This window comes from Leptonychotes weddellii, chromosome 16, assembly GCF_054177405.1.
Source record: "Leptonychotes weddellii isolate Sample4059 chromosome 16, ASM5417740v2, whole genome shotgun sequence".
Classification (NCBI taxonomy): Eukaryota; Metazoa; Chordata; class Mammalia; order Carnivora; family Phocidae; genus Leptonychotes; species Leptonychotes weddellii.
Window position 1 is genome coordinate 6,518,966 of NC_138384.1, and position 16,411 is coordinate 6,535,376.

General features: G+C 46.5%; 2 protein-coding genes across 2 annotated transcripts in view; one reads left to right on the plus strand and one right to left on the minus strand.

Moving 5' to 3' along the window:
* BCO1 (beta-carotene oxygenase 1) overlaps positions 1 to 16,411 on the minus strand; it is a 56,290-nt gene that overhangs the window by 31,459 nt on the left and 8,420 nt on the right. The window contains 2 exon segments of the mRNA XM_081806327.1: positions 3,005 to 4,390; positions 10,141 to 10,234. Coding sequence (XP_081662453.1) covers positions 3,005 to 3,068 — 64 coding nt within the window. The 5' untranslated portion in view covers positions 3,069 to 4,390; positions 10,141 to 10,234.
* Positions 15,711 to 16,411, plus strand: part of LOC102725657 (polycystin-1-like protein 2) — an 87,753-nt gene continuing 87,052 nt past the window's right edge. The window contains 1 exon segment of the mRNA XM_081806326.1: positions 15,711 to 16,332. Within this exon segment, the coding sequence (XP_081662452.1) occupies positions 16,032 to 16,332 (301 nt within the window). The 5' untranslated portion in view covers positions 15,711 to 16,031.

A 16,411-nucleotide genomic window follows, 5' to 3' on the forward strand; every position in this document is an offset into this window, starting at 1 on the left:
TTTTTTTTTTTAACCTTTTTGAGTGTGGCTATTAGGAAATTTAAAACTACGCATGTGGCATGCATTATATCTCTGTTGAACAGCACAGCTCTAGAGGTAGGGTCCTGGAACAGACGCTGTTGGTGCCCCACCCTTGTCCTCTTGGCACTGGCCTCTCCCTGAAGGTTGCTTTCTGCCACTAGCTGCAGCTCTCTGCCTGAGGGCTTTGTTTTCACTGCAGGAGATGATCTGCCCACACACTGGGCAAGCTGGAACACCCTGGAGTTAATGCCCCTGGAAGTGGCTGTCACCTAAAGATGGATGGGGAGTTGGGCATCACTTGTCACCACTTCTTTGCCCTCAGCTGGGACAATATGAGGCATGTTTTACACTATGCCCAGAGGGCTCAGCTCTGACGGCTCACAGTGGTCAGTGGCTTGACAATGCCCTTTTATTGGTTTCCCTCCCAGTGTTTCTTGGGATCACATCCCAAATTAAACTACTTACATCTGAATTCTTATCTCTGGGGGAACCTGAACCAAGAGATCAAAGACCAGGTCAAAGACCAGGAGATGTGCCAGTTGTTTAGCAAGACTGGTCTGCAATTTTCGAGTGAGGAAGCCTAAGCATTGAGGCTGGAGAGCTAAGCAGAGACCATGTGACAAAGGTCAATGAGACCACACCAAGGGCTTTGATTAGACACTCAGAAGAATGGTACAACTTGGCCAGTTAAAACAGGGAATGAGAGGATCTGATTTTTGTGCGTGTGCAATTTTTTTTTTGAGATAAAAGTCACATAACAACAACAAAAAATCCACCATTTTAAGGTATACAATTCAAGGGTTTTTAATATATTCACAATGTTATGCAATCATCACCATCTAGTTCCAGAACATTCTATCACCCCAAAACAAAGTCCTGTCCTCCTGAAAACCACTCATCTACTTTCTAAGGATCTACCTCTTCTGGACAGCTCACATGAATGTAATATGCTCAGATTTGGGGTTTCAAAAGTTGTCTCTGTGGTGTAGAGTGTGGTGGGAGGAGGAGCCAAGAAGAGGTGGGAAGACCAGAGAGAGGGTGGAGAGAAACAACAGAACAGAGAGTTGGAGGATGTGGAATGGACAGGACTGGGAGTCTGAGTGAATAGGGGGGAGAGGGGAGGGAGCAACCCAAGTGCCACCAAGTCTCCTGCCTTGGGCAACTAAGTGAATAGTGGGGCTATTCACAGAGACCCAGTTGCAGGAGAAGGAGCAGATGAGGCAGAGCAGAGAGAGATGAATCTAAGCACAGTCAAAGCCCTAGATAGAAGAACACATATTGAGCACCATGTGCCAGGCACTGGGGGGCAGGTGGCATTAAATCATATAATCATGGCAGCAACCCTATGTGGTAGGTACACACGGACTGTTTGACATAAGAGGGAATTGAGGCAGGAAATGCTTAAGTAACTGGCCAAGGAGGTCTCAGAGCTAACAATGCACAGCCCAACATGAAGCCTGGACATGGCCTCTGTGGGCAGACATGGCCACACAGGCACAATCTTTAGTTAGCAGTTGGCCAATGATTAGACTTGACCCAGGTCTGGAGGCCTGGACTGAGGGTTGGGAGCCTGTCCTTCACTGGCTGCCCTGGCCTTGGGCAAGTTGCAGCCCCTCTCCAGCCCTCAGCTTCCCTCAAGGACAGAGGCGTGATTTACAGCAGTGGTTCTCACACTTGGAAGCAGCCAGAGGGCTTGCAGAAACACAGATTGCTGGGCTCCGCCCCCAGCATATCTGATTCCATGGGTCTCGAGTGGGCCCAGGAATTCGTGATTCTAACAAGCGCCCAGGCGATGGGGAAGCTGCAGGTGTAGGGGGAGGTGGGGAGAACAGCTGATCTGGATCCAGGGGTCCACTCAGATCTGCAGGTTCTAGGATTCCGGCTTTCTAAAATTTCCAAGGATTTCCATGCAGTCATTAAACATAACGCTTATGGGCAACATGGTCATGGCATCCCCGAACATAAAAGGATAGCTATTGGAAGCTCTCTTTTTTAAAATAAAAAATTAATAGTAAATATACGTTTGTTTTTGAAAAAAATATTTGTAGTCTATACAATCTCTATCTTTTAAAAACTTAAAATACTCCAATATTAGGAGTGCTTGAGATGAAAATACAGCTGATTTTATTTCCCTGTGTTCCCATTAGCACTTCCAAGTTTTTATATATGTACATATACATAAAACACACACACATATAGATCCTACGTTACCTTCGTAATCAGAGAAAAACAAACATAAAAGCTATTCTTTGAAAAGCCTTCCAAGGCAATTCCTTGGTTGAAAAGCTCCAATCTGAATTTCCTCACAGAGAAATGCTCACTCAGGAAAAACCTCCAGATCCGAGTATCTGAAGATGAAACCGCCTATGTGCCTGAGCCAGCTCACTCGCCCTTCTCAGGGACAGCATAGAAGGAGAGAGCCAGAGAAATAACAGATGAAGGAAATGAGACACAAAGCCTGATAAAGGAATTCTCCCATGGAGGGTTCCACTCTGGGTCTGTTGGACTTACGGCTCTGCAGGTACTCGAGGGCCCAGATCACGCTGTGGGCTCCTGCGAGGAAATCAAGACATGCTCTGCACGCCCTCCAGCTTGCACACGCGAAAGTGGGAGCCCACGTGCACGTCTCATGCCATTTTGAAATTAACTTAGGTTGCACATATTTGCACAAAGGTACCACCCACTTGGAAAGGGCCACACTTTGCCGAATAATTCCATTGTATCCATGCCAGTCATAGCCTCCCCAGGCTCTTCCCCTGAAGTAGTGAGAACGACTCTCCCTCTCCCTGGAAACAGTTTCGGTGCATAAAAAGCACACCTAGATTTTTACAGAGAATACGTCTGGATTGTGGATCATTCCCCACTATATACTGTTTTCCAGATTTTCCAAAAATAATTTACAATAAATATTACTTTCATAAACAGAAAAAAAGTGTATGTCTAAACACATAAGAAGAGCCCGCCATCTTTACGAAACGCTCACCTGTCACTTTGGCCCTCACAGGTTCCAGCTGCTCCTTCTTATTTCTGCCAAATATTATATCCATGGCATGGGGCGCTGAGCGGGAGTGATATTGACAGTGAGCAGACACTCTGCTGTGTTCAAGGCAACTGCTTGCTTTTCGGCTCCTCCTTTTCTTTCCTTTCTGCTCTGCTGCAGCTTCCTTCTCTTACATCTCCTTCCCTCCCGATGCCCTGAGAGCCTGGTATCTCTTCGCACACCGGGGGGAAGCTGCGCTGGCGTTCTTTATCTGTGGTCAAAGGTCAATTCCCCAGCCTGAGTCCTGTCTAAACTTTAACCCTCTTATTGTATCCCCAACTCCCTTTCCAGTTCCATTCTGGCTTAAGCAAGAAAAGCTAGTCTTCTGCTGGGTTTAAATTGGCGGGATAATTCAGTGGGTGCATTCTGTGTAGGTATGCAGCCTGAAATAATCCAGCCCAGGAGGTGGAGAGGATTTATGATCAGAACAAGAACAGAAACTATCAGGACCTGGGATTAGGGGAGCCGAGAGTGCATCAATCGCTAGAATTCCTTCTGCACATGGTGGGAACTTCTTCAGCAGAGAGAGCGTTTTTGTTTTGTTTTGAATAAAGGTCCCTGAGCCTCCCCCTCCTTAAAAAATCGGATTCAAAGAGCAACTTAATTTATGATATTTCTTTTTTGGAGAAGTAAACACAAAATGTTTACCCATTTAAACCATAAATATAGGGAACCAAAAACTCTTCTTGAGGACAGTGAGGAATTGTAATAAAACAAAACAAAACAAAAAAACAAATGTCAGTTCGACTTCCTGGTCTAACAGGAGCTAGAAAGGATGCCCATCTGTGATTTCAGAGTCCCCTGTATTTGTGCCTCTTGGTGTGATGCCATTGCCTAAAATCCATATTCAAGTGGCTTTGAATGTTGATGAGTTAATGGACTCTTCTGTACTCCTCTTGCTTAAAGAAAGCAGCAGCTGTTTCCTTTCTGGGTAGAGGAAGACAGGGTGTGGTGCTGGTCTTTACGTGGCTGCTGAGTACAGTTCTTGTCAGGTCTGGGCCGAGACCGCGTTCCTGGATCTGGGAGCCCGGTCCGGACAGCTGCCTGGTCTGGCTGCGCGCCCACCCCCGGCTGCACACTCCAATCACCTGGCTGCATGCGCTCAGGGTTCAGCGCTGAGCCTCACTACACACCCACTGATGCAGGATCTCTCAAGGGGGAGTCCAGCCGTGGGTGGTCTTAAACATGTCTTGGATGATTCTGATTCTCGGCAGCTGTTGAGGAGCCCTGGTCCAGGCGAAGATGCTGCGTGTTTGGGTTGATACTAGATTCAGATTCTTCCCTTTTCTATGTGTCTGCCTTATCCTCTCTGAGCTTCCATTTCCTTAACTGTAAAATGGGGGTGTAATGATATCAAAATCCCAAAGTATTGTAAATCAAGGGTCTAGCAAAAGCACCTGGGCCCAAACACTACCAATTATTATTACCCTTTCTTCCCCATTTGCTCAGAGGGCATTCCCTTTAACCCACATTTTCCATTCAGTCCCGTAACTTGCCAGTTTATTCTTCTGTCTGGTCTAAACATGTGGATCCGTGTCAGGGTTATTATTCCTAGGTTGTGAAAGCTGTGTCTTCGTGGGGGTTAAATGAGAATGTCTGGCATAAACCATGGGCTCAGGAAAAAATTTGCACCATGAGAGGCAGCAGCTCTGGTGCAGGAAAAAAAAGAAAAAAGAGCTAAAGTCAGAAGATCTACTGGGATTTCAGGGCTGTGATTTAAAAAGTGTGACTGTTGTGACAACCCCTCTGAACCTCACTTTACTCTGCGAAACAGGGTGGCAATACCTGGGCCACAGGGTTTGTGGGGAGGACAGTACTGAAATTACAGAAGGGAAAACATGACCGTGTCTTTCTTGTGCATTTTGTATATCCAGCAAAGCAATGGCCCCCATCCATATCAAGCACCTTCTCTGAGTCCAGTGCTTTGCAAAGTATTCTACGTGCACTAGCTTGCTCTGACTTTATATAACCCTATGAGACGGGTATTCTTAGCATCATTCTAGAGATGTAAAAAGTCAGGAAAGAAAACCAACTTGCCTTAGGTCACACAGCGTCTAGGAGACAATTAGGAAGCCAAGCTGGGCAGCCTGACTCCAAAGTATACACTCTGTGACAATTCTACTCAGTGCCTATGCATGATGGATGTTTGCTAGATTTTTGTGGAATGAAGTAATGGGTAGATGTGTCAATGGGTGGAGGACGCACGAGGGCCAGTCTTGGGTTGACATCATTGCCCTGTTATATAATACTGAGAAACCAAGGCCAGCTTTCTTTATTCAGGCCCCAACTGTACCCCGGGGACAATTATATGTTGAGGTCAGGATTTTTTGATAATGGGGATAATAAATTGATCATAACAATAGCTATCTGTATTAGTTTTCTAGGGCTACCATAACAAAGTACCACTGGGTGGCTTAAATAGCACAAGTTTGCTTTCTTATACTTCCGGAGGCTGGAAGCCCAAAATCAAAGTGTTAGCAGGGCTGGCTTCTTCTGAGGCCTCTCTCCCTGGTGTAGATGGCCATCTTTCTCACCGTGTCCTTACATGGTCATTCCTCTGGGCATATGTATCCCTGGCTGTGTGTCCAAATTTCCTCTTCTTATAAGGACACCAGTCAGGGTGGATTAGGGCCCACCCTAATGGACTCATTTTAATTTAATCACCTCTTTAAAGGCTCTGTCTCCAAACGCAGTTACATTCCGAGGTGCTCCAAAATGTGAATCTTGGGGTGGGGAAGAGGAAGACACAATTCAGCTCATAATGATATCATGAAGGTTCAAAGAGTGAAGGGAAGATGCTTTGGCTGGAAGTAACAGAATATCTGCAGAAACCCTGAGGATGTGACTTTGTCTCAGACAGCAAGGCATCTGGGGATCCTGGGTGGCCCAGAAGCTCATCCGGACCATCTCACCAGGCACCACAATGCCAACCTCAGGGGGATGGCTTCTCATCCTTGGGCTTGCTCAGTTTTGCTTATGAGTGATTGCTTTCAACCCAGGAATCATGTCCTTCCATAATAACGTGCTAAAGCAGAAACACATAGTGGGGGGAAAAGGAGGCATTTCCTTCTTATAGCTCCCTCTCTTTATGCCAAGGAAAACCTTTCCCAGAATCCCCTGAGCAGATTTTTCTCTTAGTCTCATTGGCTAAATGGTGTCCCATGACCCCCCCAGACCAATTCCTGGCAAGGAGGAGTAGCTGTGCCCTGATTTTTTTAAACCCATCAGGAGTCTTCCTGGGCAGCATGTTGCCACCAGACTCACACCAGGAATCCATTAGCAAGGAACAAGGAGGGAATGGCTTGGGACAGGCAACCTGCAGTGTTGGCTACAGGCAGTGAAACATTCATTCACCCCCCACATTCATTTATTCATTCAACATATATTTACTAAACACCTACTATGTGCTGGAAATATAGCAGTGAATGAAGCAGGAAAATAATTCTGTGCCTTCTTTGAACGTACACTGACTAGTTGCCAAGCTTTGGAGTTATAGAGGCGGTTAATGAGACTCAGTTCTGCCTTCTTCACTCCCATGATGTTCTTTTTGTTGGGAGGCAGTGTCTTCATATCCCAAAGGACACACATTTCCCAAAGGGCTTAGGTGTCCTGCAGTGGTTCACGGGACAGCCTTCATGTTGAATGTTCATCTTCCCTCTTCGTAAACAGAGATAACAAGCAGCAGCTGCTCTTTCTCAAGAAGCTCTGGCATTGCTCTGGCCCCATGAAAGCCTGACCCCTGCTTTCTAGGTCTTTGTTAATAAGGGAAGAGTGGGTCAAGAGCCTTGTCGCCAGTAGGAACTGTCTCCTGGCCTGTTCTCCAGCCTCTCACAAACGCCATTCACTGGATGCTTGACACGTGCCAAGTACCATGCTAGGTGTCTGATGAGCACCATGTTATTTAATTCCTACACAGCTCTGCAAGGGAGTCATGAGCAACCTTATTTTACAGCCTCAGAGATGGGAAGGAACTTGATTCAGGTCAACAGCTCGTCAGTGCATATTCCTCCCCACTACACAGTAACGCTTACCACATGTTGAAGTCTCTGGTTGAGGAACAGAGATAGATAGGAAAGCAAAGGTGGGTGTTCCAAAGACAATTTTTAAAATGCATCTGCTGCCTTCAAGTGGACTGAAAACCAGCCAGTGCATAAGAGAGCAAAGCAACGGGAACATGGAGGGAAGTAGCTCATCTTAAACAAGAGGTTTGGTCATTCACTGCCGTGAAACAAACCACTCCGAAACTTAGCGGCTTAAAACAACCGTCATTGTTCTTATCTCTCTGGGCTCAGTTCTGTGGGCTGATTGGGCTCTGCTGGGAGTGTTTCTGCTTTCATCACGTGGGGTTCCTTATGTGGTTGCAAGTCAGCTGGCAGTTGACTGGCATGCTAGGAGGGCTGGGGCTGGGCTTCTCTCTCTCTCCATGTGGTCTCAGGGCCTGTCCTTGACCCTCTCCATGGGATCTCTCCAGCAGGATAGCTGGATTCCTTTGAGGGCAGCAAAAGCCTCCCAAAAGTATTTCAAGAGAAAGGAAGCAGAAGCTGCCAGCCTCCTGTAAGGATGAACCCAGGACTCGCATAGTTTCACTTCACTGCCTTCTACTGGTTAGCACAAATCCCAGAACCAGTCCACATGCAGTGGGGAAGGACTAAGCAAAGGTGTGAACATGGTGTCTGGGTGGTGTGGCCTCTTGTTGGGCCATCTTTGGCCCTGGCAACACCAATGGGCCCATGTGCATTGGAGCCACAGCTCTTCTGCTTACTAGCTGAATGCCTATGCTGCTTGCTTAAATCTCAGACCCTCCGCTGCCTGATCTTGAAAAGAGGAATTATAATACCTGTCCCACCAGGTGGCTGTAAAGCTTAAATTAAACTGTAAAAACTCTGATCATGTCCGTCGTGGGGCTTAGAATAAAGCGGGAGCTTAGAGCGTGTTCCTTTCCTTTCTTTTCTTGGGCAAGAGAGAAAAATTGGAAAGGTCAGCCAACATGATAATCAGAAATATTAAATTTTTGACCAGTTACAATGCATACATCTCTGGCCTGTCCTTGAAAGGAAAACAGACACCCATGACCTAGTCTAGGATTTTAAGTTTGCTCTGGTCTGGCTGTGAGGACATGTACATGGTAAGTAATAACTAGTTGCCTATTACAGTTGCTCTAGAAGAGGCACAGATAGGAAGTATTATGGGAGTTCCAAGGGAGGAAAGTTTGCTTAGGTTAGGGAAGGTTGGGACAGAAGGCTTCCTGGAGGAGGAGGTGCACAGCTGAGCCCTTGAGAGTGGGAAGTGTTTGGATAGGCAAAGAGGAGGATCAGTGTGAATGATGGCATGGAGCTGGACAGTTCAAGTGGGGAGAGTGAGGACAGGCTGGCTCTGCCAGGGACAGAGAGAAATAATGATATTTATAGGTGCCATTTATTGAGAGCTTCCTATGGGCCAGGCATCCTTCTAAGCCTTCCACACATAGGAATGCATGTCCTCCTCACAAAAACCCTAAGTAGGTATTCAACCCCATTTTACAGATAATGAAAGTGACACAGAGAGGAGTTAAGTAACTTGCCAGCACCCTGGAGCTGGGCTTCGAACCCAAGCAGCTTGACTCCAGAGGCCATACTTGCAATCACTGTTCGTCTCCACGACCACTGATATGGGGGTGGAAAGTGGTTTAGGGATTGGACAGTGCAGGGATGTGAGAATTTGGGCTTCATACTATAGACAATGGTGTCCTAAGTCAAGAGATCATGTCCAATGAAGGCATTAATGTGGGAGATTAGCTGTGCTGTCCAGTACAGTAGCCCACTAGTAGTACGTGGCTGGCTATATATATTTAAAGACAAATTAATCACAATGAAGTTAAATTCCTCATTCATACTAACCACACTTCAAAGGCTCCACAGACATGTGTGGCTAATGGCTGCCATATTGGTATGTGCAGACAGAACATCTCCATCGTCAGGGAAAGTTCTATTGACAGTGCTGAGCTAGCAGGAGAGGTGCTAAGATGGCATTTATATACGACCAAGGTGGACAGAGGCAGCTATGGCTGCATGACAGGCCAGTTTAGACGGTACAAGTGTCAGAGAAGTCCATGGTTGCCAATGGGAAAAATGTGAATTAGCCCATGCGTTCATTCACTCACTCATTCATTCATCTGTCCCTCAAATATGGAGTGCCACCCATCCAATGGGAGCAGTTGCACATCAGAGGTGACAGCCTGCTGTGGCACCAGAGAGCAAGTGGGGGAAATCCTCCAGGGCCAAGGGGCATGGTGAAGAGAGGGGATGTCCATGCTTTCTGAAAATGGCAGTACTGAGCGTCGAAGCTTAAGGACAGCTGGGAGTTGGCCAAGCAGAGAAGCCGGGAAGAGTGATCCTGGAAAAGGTGCAGACCCGGAGGCATCACACCACGTGGCCACCCCACACGGCTCTGGATTGTTAGAGGGGTGGGGCTGGGGCAGGAAAGAGGTGGGAGAGGTGAGCAGGGGCCAAAGGAAGATGGCACGCAGGTGACAGAGAGAGGGAAGAAAGGAATGTTCATAGACTTGGGGCCTGGAGGCTGGGGTTGCCGAGAGGGAAACAGGAAGAAGCAGAGTGCCAGCGGAGGGCGGGAGTTCCATGGAGGTGCCACCTGGCAGGGCTCTTCCCCAAGTCGGGTCAGGTATCTCCCAGGCTTCCTCCCAAGTCACACACACGTTTGCACAAGTTGGCCATGCTGCCTCCAGCATCTATGCAGAGACTGTAGAAGGGGATTCACTCCCAGAGGGTGCAGGACTTTGTACAAAATCACACACGGTCTGCCCTTCGAAGGGTCCGAGATGCTCACTGGGCAAGCAGGAAGCCTTTGACTCCTCGCTTTGGTGGGGAGGAGAGACGTTCATGGATATGTGCCCCCTCCTTTGTATTTTGCACACACCGTATCTTCTAATTCTGGCACAGACCTGGCAGGTACTGTTATTATCCACCCCTTTATTTATTTTTTTTATCAAGGAAGCAACTGAAGTTCCCTGAGGTTGTGCCCTTGGGCCACAGATCAAACAACACGCGGCAGAGGTGGGAGATTTGAACGTGGGATCCTCTTACCTTATAATTTGGGGAAGGAGCAAGGAAGAGGAGGCTGCCTTTCCAAAGGCCACTTTTTCCACGGGATGTGTTGCATCCAGAAAGCAGTCACAAGCTGTAGAAGTAAAAACTGAATTCGAAAAGAAAAGTTCCTGTGCTATTAAAAAAAGAAAAAGCCTTATTTTGCAATTCTGTATTTCCTATTACAAAGTCATTGCCAAAAATGAGTTAATATTTCCCTTTGTGGAGATAAGGTTATCATATCTAAGTTACTTTGCAGTTTTCCAATTAAGTTAGCTTCTAAATGGTGCCCTTAATTAGCCAGGATGATAAACTGAGCAGATATTGTGGAAATCTTGGATAGCACGGTTCAAGGTGACAGGCAAAGTCCCAGGAGAGGTGGCAGCTGCCTCCCCAAGGGAGAAGTGTCAGTGGTGAGCTCCAGAACAACACACTCTCTACAGGCCTGTACAGGAAGCAGGACGTAGGGAGTGGCGGGAGGGCCACCCTAGGATTCCTGGAGTGCACGCTTCACCACTAAAACGAAAGACTACAACCTACTCCATTAACACTTAGGAGGGTTCATCAGTTCCATACAGTCCTACTAGATGCAGAGACTAGTGTCATCTTGGGTTTTAGAGATAGAAAGATTGGAAATGCGTAACTCCCAGACTCAATGAACTCACAGCCTAACAGGGACGAAAGGAAAGCAAATGATAATTATTATAATAAGATGCCATGCCTGGGAGGTAGAAGGGACAAGATTGAAACGCAGAGGGCATTACTGGTAAAAAAGGAAATGCCTTCTAATGCCTGAGCCAAAACACTTTAATTTCCACCATGTTGTGCTCACGGCCCAGTCAGTGAAGCTTCACAAAAATTCAACTTAAATAACAACTGTAGTCCTGATGTTTCTGCCTCCTAACTAATCTTTCCGATTATTCCTTTTTCCTCCAGCCCCCTAGCCACCGTCTTCACTATTGCTCACCTCTTTTTTTTTTTTTAAAGATTTTATTTATTTATTTATTTGAGAGGGAGAGAGAGAGAAACAGCATGAGAGGGGATAGGGTCAGAGGGAGAAGCAGGCTCCCCGCCAAGCCGGGAGCCCGATGCGGAACTCGATCCCAGGACTCCAGGGTCATGACCTGAGCCGAAGGCAGTTGCTTAACCAACTGAGCCACCCAGGCGCCCTATTGCTCACCTCTTGGGAGCAGCTTCTTCCTGGCCTCCCTGCCTCCAGTCCCACCCACTCCAATCTACCCTCCCGGCTGCCACCAGGTGACCTGGCTGAAATGTGAACCTGATCATGTCACTCTCCCATTTAAAATCCAGAGTTTAGCACAGTGCCTGGCACACTGTAGTTGTTCAACAAATATTTATTGCATGAATGAATGACATATGGCCGCATTGTGCTATATCATCAACACACTGGTTTGCTAGGGCTGCCATTACAAAAATACCACAAACATGGTGGCTTAAACAGAAATGTATTCTGTTATGGTTCTGGAGGTCAGAAATCCAAAATCGAAGTGTCAGCGGAGCCATGATCCTTCTGAAGTTGCTAGGGAAAAATCCCTCCTTGCTCCTTCTAACTTCTGGTGTGGTTGCCAGCAATCCTTGATGGTCCCTGGCTCCAGTCTCTGCCTCTGTTGTCACATGGCCTTCTCCCTCTGTGTCTGTTTGTCTCTGTGTTCAGATTCCCCTCTTTCTTATAAGGACCCCTGTCACTGGGTTTGGACCCACCTTACCCCAGCATGACCTCATCTTGATTACATCTGCAAAGTCCCTACTTCTAAAGAAGGCACATTCGCAGGTACCAATAGTTAGGACTCCCAACGTGTCTTTTTGGAAGACACAATTGAACCCACAATAGTCATTAAGCAAACCAACTTAGAAGTAAAATTTAAAAGGCTATATCCATGGGCTTATTTTTACAGCCAAGTTCTCATATTTTCTCTCTCATTGTCTCTTGCTATGTTTTTTTAGGGTCAAATACTTTTAAACAGTGTTAACACAGAAGTAGATTAAAATGCTATGAGAACATGGAAGACATGGCAGTTAACTCCTGTAGACCATGAGGAGGCTTCAGAGAAGAGGTTTATAGTTGAGCTATTCTTGAGAAAAGGATGCAGGTGTACAGACAAGTGTATAAGAAGAGGTGTTCTTTTTTTTCTTAAAGATTTATTTATTTTAGAGAGAGAGTGCGAGTGTGCAGGAACAGAGGCAGAGGGAGAAGGAGAGAAATCCTCAAGCAGTCTCCCCGCCGAGCACAGAGCCCAACGCGGGGCTCGATCTCAGGACCCAAGATCACAACATGTGCCAAAACCAAAAGTCAGAGGTTCAACTGACTGAGCTAGCCAGGTGCCCCAAGAAGAGGCACTCTTGGAAAGAAACTGCATACGCAAAACTGTGGTGGCAGAACACCCTGTGGGGGATAATGCAGGGGGCTTTAGTTTATGCTTGTTCTGGGATACTGCCAAGAAATAAGGATTTGGTATTACAGGGCCTCTCCCTGAGACACCCTTTCTACTAGCTCTCCCCCCACCCCTACCTCCAACCCCACCTCTTTTTTCCTGGCTAGTCCTTCAAGATCCAGGTTACTAGCCACCTTATAGAAGCAAACAACTTAGCATAGGTGAACAAACACGGAGGACTCACCTACATACACATCTAAAAAACCAAGAGAATACCACCCACCATCCCAATGCCTGAGGTCATTATTAGTTGCTCAGAGATGGTCCCCAAGTATAGAACTGAAACCATCAGGAAAGTGTGCAAGACACAGCTGAGCTGTGTGAGCATGTTTCCTGGGATTTGATCTGGCAGTCTGAGCCTTCAAGTGGGATCAGCAACATGAAAAACCCAAAGATAATTGATCTGGTTTAAATAAGCACTGAGTCCATAGCAAGAATCATGAAGATGTTTGTGTCCTGTGGGCTAGGCAAGGATTCAAGTGCAAGTGGCTTATTTGGGAGCTGAAGCCAGGAAATGCCAGCAAGGGTGTGGGGAAGTGAAAGAGGGAGGGAAGATGTTAGCGGTGCATCATCAAGGCTGTTACCATCGTGGGCAACTGAAGCTCAGTCTGGCTGTTGGGCTGTGAGATGGGGTGTGAGCATGCTTTAGAGTTATCTTGAGGGATCTAGGGGACTGATCCACCAACCCTGGACAATCAAGGGTGAGAGTTTCTCCCCAAGAGGCACAAACTTCCGGGCACCTCCAATCTCTCCCTGTGTGCAAAGGGAGGCCAAGATCTACAGGGGCTTGCATTTAGAAGCCTTACGTGGTAAGTTTGAGGGGTTAAGATGGGTCCTTGATAATGCCTGCTACAACCCTCAGGAGAGAACTCAGCTCAGGCTAAACCGCAAGTGCAAGATGTTCATTGCAGTGTTGACTAGTATTGCAAAACTGAACACGTAACAAACAGATGAGGAAAACCACACAGAGTATCCAGCACTGTGGGAATGGTGTAGTAAATATCTGTTCAGGGAAAGGAAGCACAGCCCCCACCATGCCAATTCCAAAGCCCTTTAGCAACATGGAAAAGGCCTACCATCTAAAGCTAAGTGGGAAGGGTCCTGGGGATGAATTATGTGCACACTTTAGTTGTGCCTGGCCAAGCACCCATCTCCAAGGCAAGAAGCATTTGAAGGAACCACAAAGAAATGAAACTGTATGGGGGTGAGGGGACCATGAGGATTCTTTTGTTATGTTGTCTTTCCGCTGAATGGAGGGCAAAGATTCAACTCAGTTTATAACCAATAAAAACACCAATTCATATAAAGCAATGTAATCCCCCCTCCCCCGCCACTGTTTCCTGCATGCCCTCCCAAATAAATTGCTTGCTCTTAAATTCTCATCTCAGTTAACTTCTGGGGGAACCCAAACTAAAATGGGTCCATTCCCAGGACCAGGATGGCTGGGTCATAGGGCGTGAACATCTTTATGGTTATTTTCATGGACTTAAGACCCCATTTAAACCAAATTCATTCTCTTTCTGTTTTCATTTGCTGGATCCAAAAGTCAAGGTTTGGAGGCCCAGGCAGCTGGATCAGATCACTGGAAATAGGCTTACATGGGTCCAGCAATGCCCTCCTTCCTTTCTTCATGTACACAGATGCTAAGGCACATTGGGAGCTGACATCACCAAGACGAATTCCGTGCCCAGGAGTCTGCAATTTATCAGAATGTAAAGAAGGCAAAAGTGGGATTTAGCCTGCAGATTTGCATTTGTTATCAAATGTCTCCAAGCATGTTCTGTGAGGGACAAAAATTAAGCCTTTACCCAGGAGATACATTATCACTGTACGAGGCCTTCCACATATTTTTCTAATAGAAGTCATTAGAAGCTTGGCCCTCAGAGATAAGAGACCAGTGTTCTCTGTGTTCCAGCCTGTGACTCAGCAACAACATCGAGTCCTGCCCTGGGCTACTGGCAGGGCTACTCCAGAGGGTTTGGAAGGGCTTCTGGGAAAGGGATGGGGGCCAAGGGTCAGTCCCGGTATTGGTTTGAAAACTGGCCTCTGTACATGTGGGGCAGGGAGAGATCAAAGAAAGAAGCAGATCACTCCAGACTGGTAGGTGACAGGTTTAATGAGCAGGGGAACTTAACATAAAAGGCTTGTCCTAGGTGCTGCAAGACAAGTAAACCTCCATGCTCACCGGCCAAGTCTTAAAAGTTTATATAAAGGCTTTAACTGGGTTCAGTCATGTATACTGTCCAGATGGTTTCAATACTATATCACTATCTCAAGGCTGTGTCCTTGGGACAGCTTCTGGAAGTGGGGAAGGCAAGCAGAATGCACATTCTAAGGACAGGGAGGGCGTGAGGAACTTCTAATTGCCTGGGTCCCATTCATGGGTCAACTAGCAGTCACGTCCTCTCGACCTCTCCCAAAACACAAGGACCTGGGAGATGGAGCCAGGCTAGCAAATGTTCATGAGTCCTACCGCCTGCCAGTCATGGGATGGGTAGAGATTAAGAGATCATCCCTTTCCTGCAAGAATAAAATAACCCAAATGTCCCTCAATGGATAAATGGATAAGCAAAATGTAGTATATCCATACACAAGACATTATTTAGCTATAGAAAGGAATGAAGTACTAATACACCCTCCAGTGTAGATGACCCTGGAAAAAAATTATGCTGAGTAAAAGAAGTGAGACACAAAAGGTCACATATTGTATAATTCCATTTACATGAAATGTTCAGAATCCGTAAATCCAGAGACAGAAAGTAGAGGTTGCCAGGGACTGGGGAGGAAAAATAAGTTGAATTATGTCAGAGCAAGGGAATAATTTAAAGCCAGATATTAGCTTGCTTTCATGATGATACCAAAACAATTTTGTAGAAAATCTGTTTTCTCCAACAGGCACGAGTAGTAATGTGATGAGTCAGAGAGGGAGACATATCCATTAGGATTTAAGCCATGCTGGGGAGAATGTGATTATCATTTGGGCACAGCCACTCTAGACAATAGCATTGGAGATGAGCACGACTTGGTTTTTTTTTTTACCATCCCATCACTCTCACTTTCCTGCCATTTTTCTTTTATCACATACTTCCCACATGCTGATGGCTTCTTGTGAAAAGAACATAAAACCCATAGCAGGGAATTTTTATCAGAAGCTAACAGTTGATCTAATGACAAGCAGACAGGTGAGATAGCAGCTATATGTTTCTCTCAAAGACCGTTTTGCAAATTAATTGGACTTGGAACAGGAATTGAACAAAGAGCTGGGCAAAGCAAAAACGCAGACACATTCATCCTGAGCCTTTTGTTTCTTAAACAAGAGGTAGTAACTATTATTTGATGCAAAGAGAGAAGGAAAGATGGATGGCAGATGGTTGTGAGGTAACAGCATAAGAAGGACGTGAGTGCCAGCTCCATCCAGATGCTCCAGCAGGTTCAAGGATGAGCACAGTGGGCTTGGTGCTCTTGGGGCTTGCTCTGAGGTTTAGGGCCACAATCTCCAACCCAGAGGAAGGCAACTTTTGCTCAAAAAGCCAAGTGGCCTTCAGAGACTCTTGCTATGAATTTGTGCCTCTCAGTCACACCTTTTATGGGGCCCAGAGCTGGTGTGAGGAGCAAGGGGGGCATTTGGTCTTTATTCACGATGAAGACACCCAACAGTTTCTGCAGAAGCACATCTCACAGGACAAGGAATGGTGGACTGGACTCACAGGGAACTCGGCGCAGAACGGAACCACAGAAGGTAGGTGCTGTGAAAGCTGTATTTCATGGGAAGCTTGTGGCTGTGATTGTCACCATTGCTTCTTACCCAGAGCCTCATG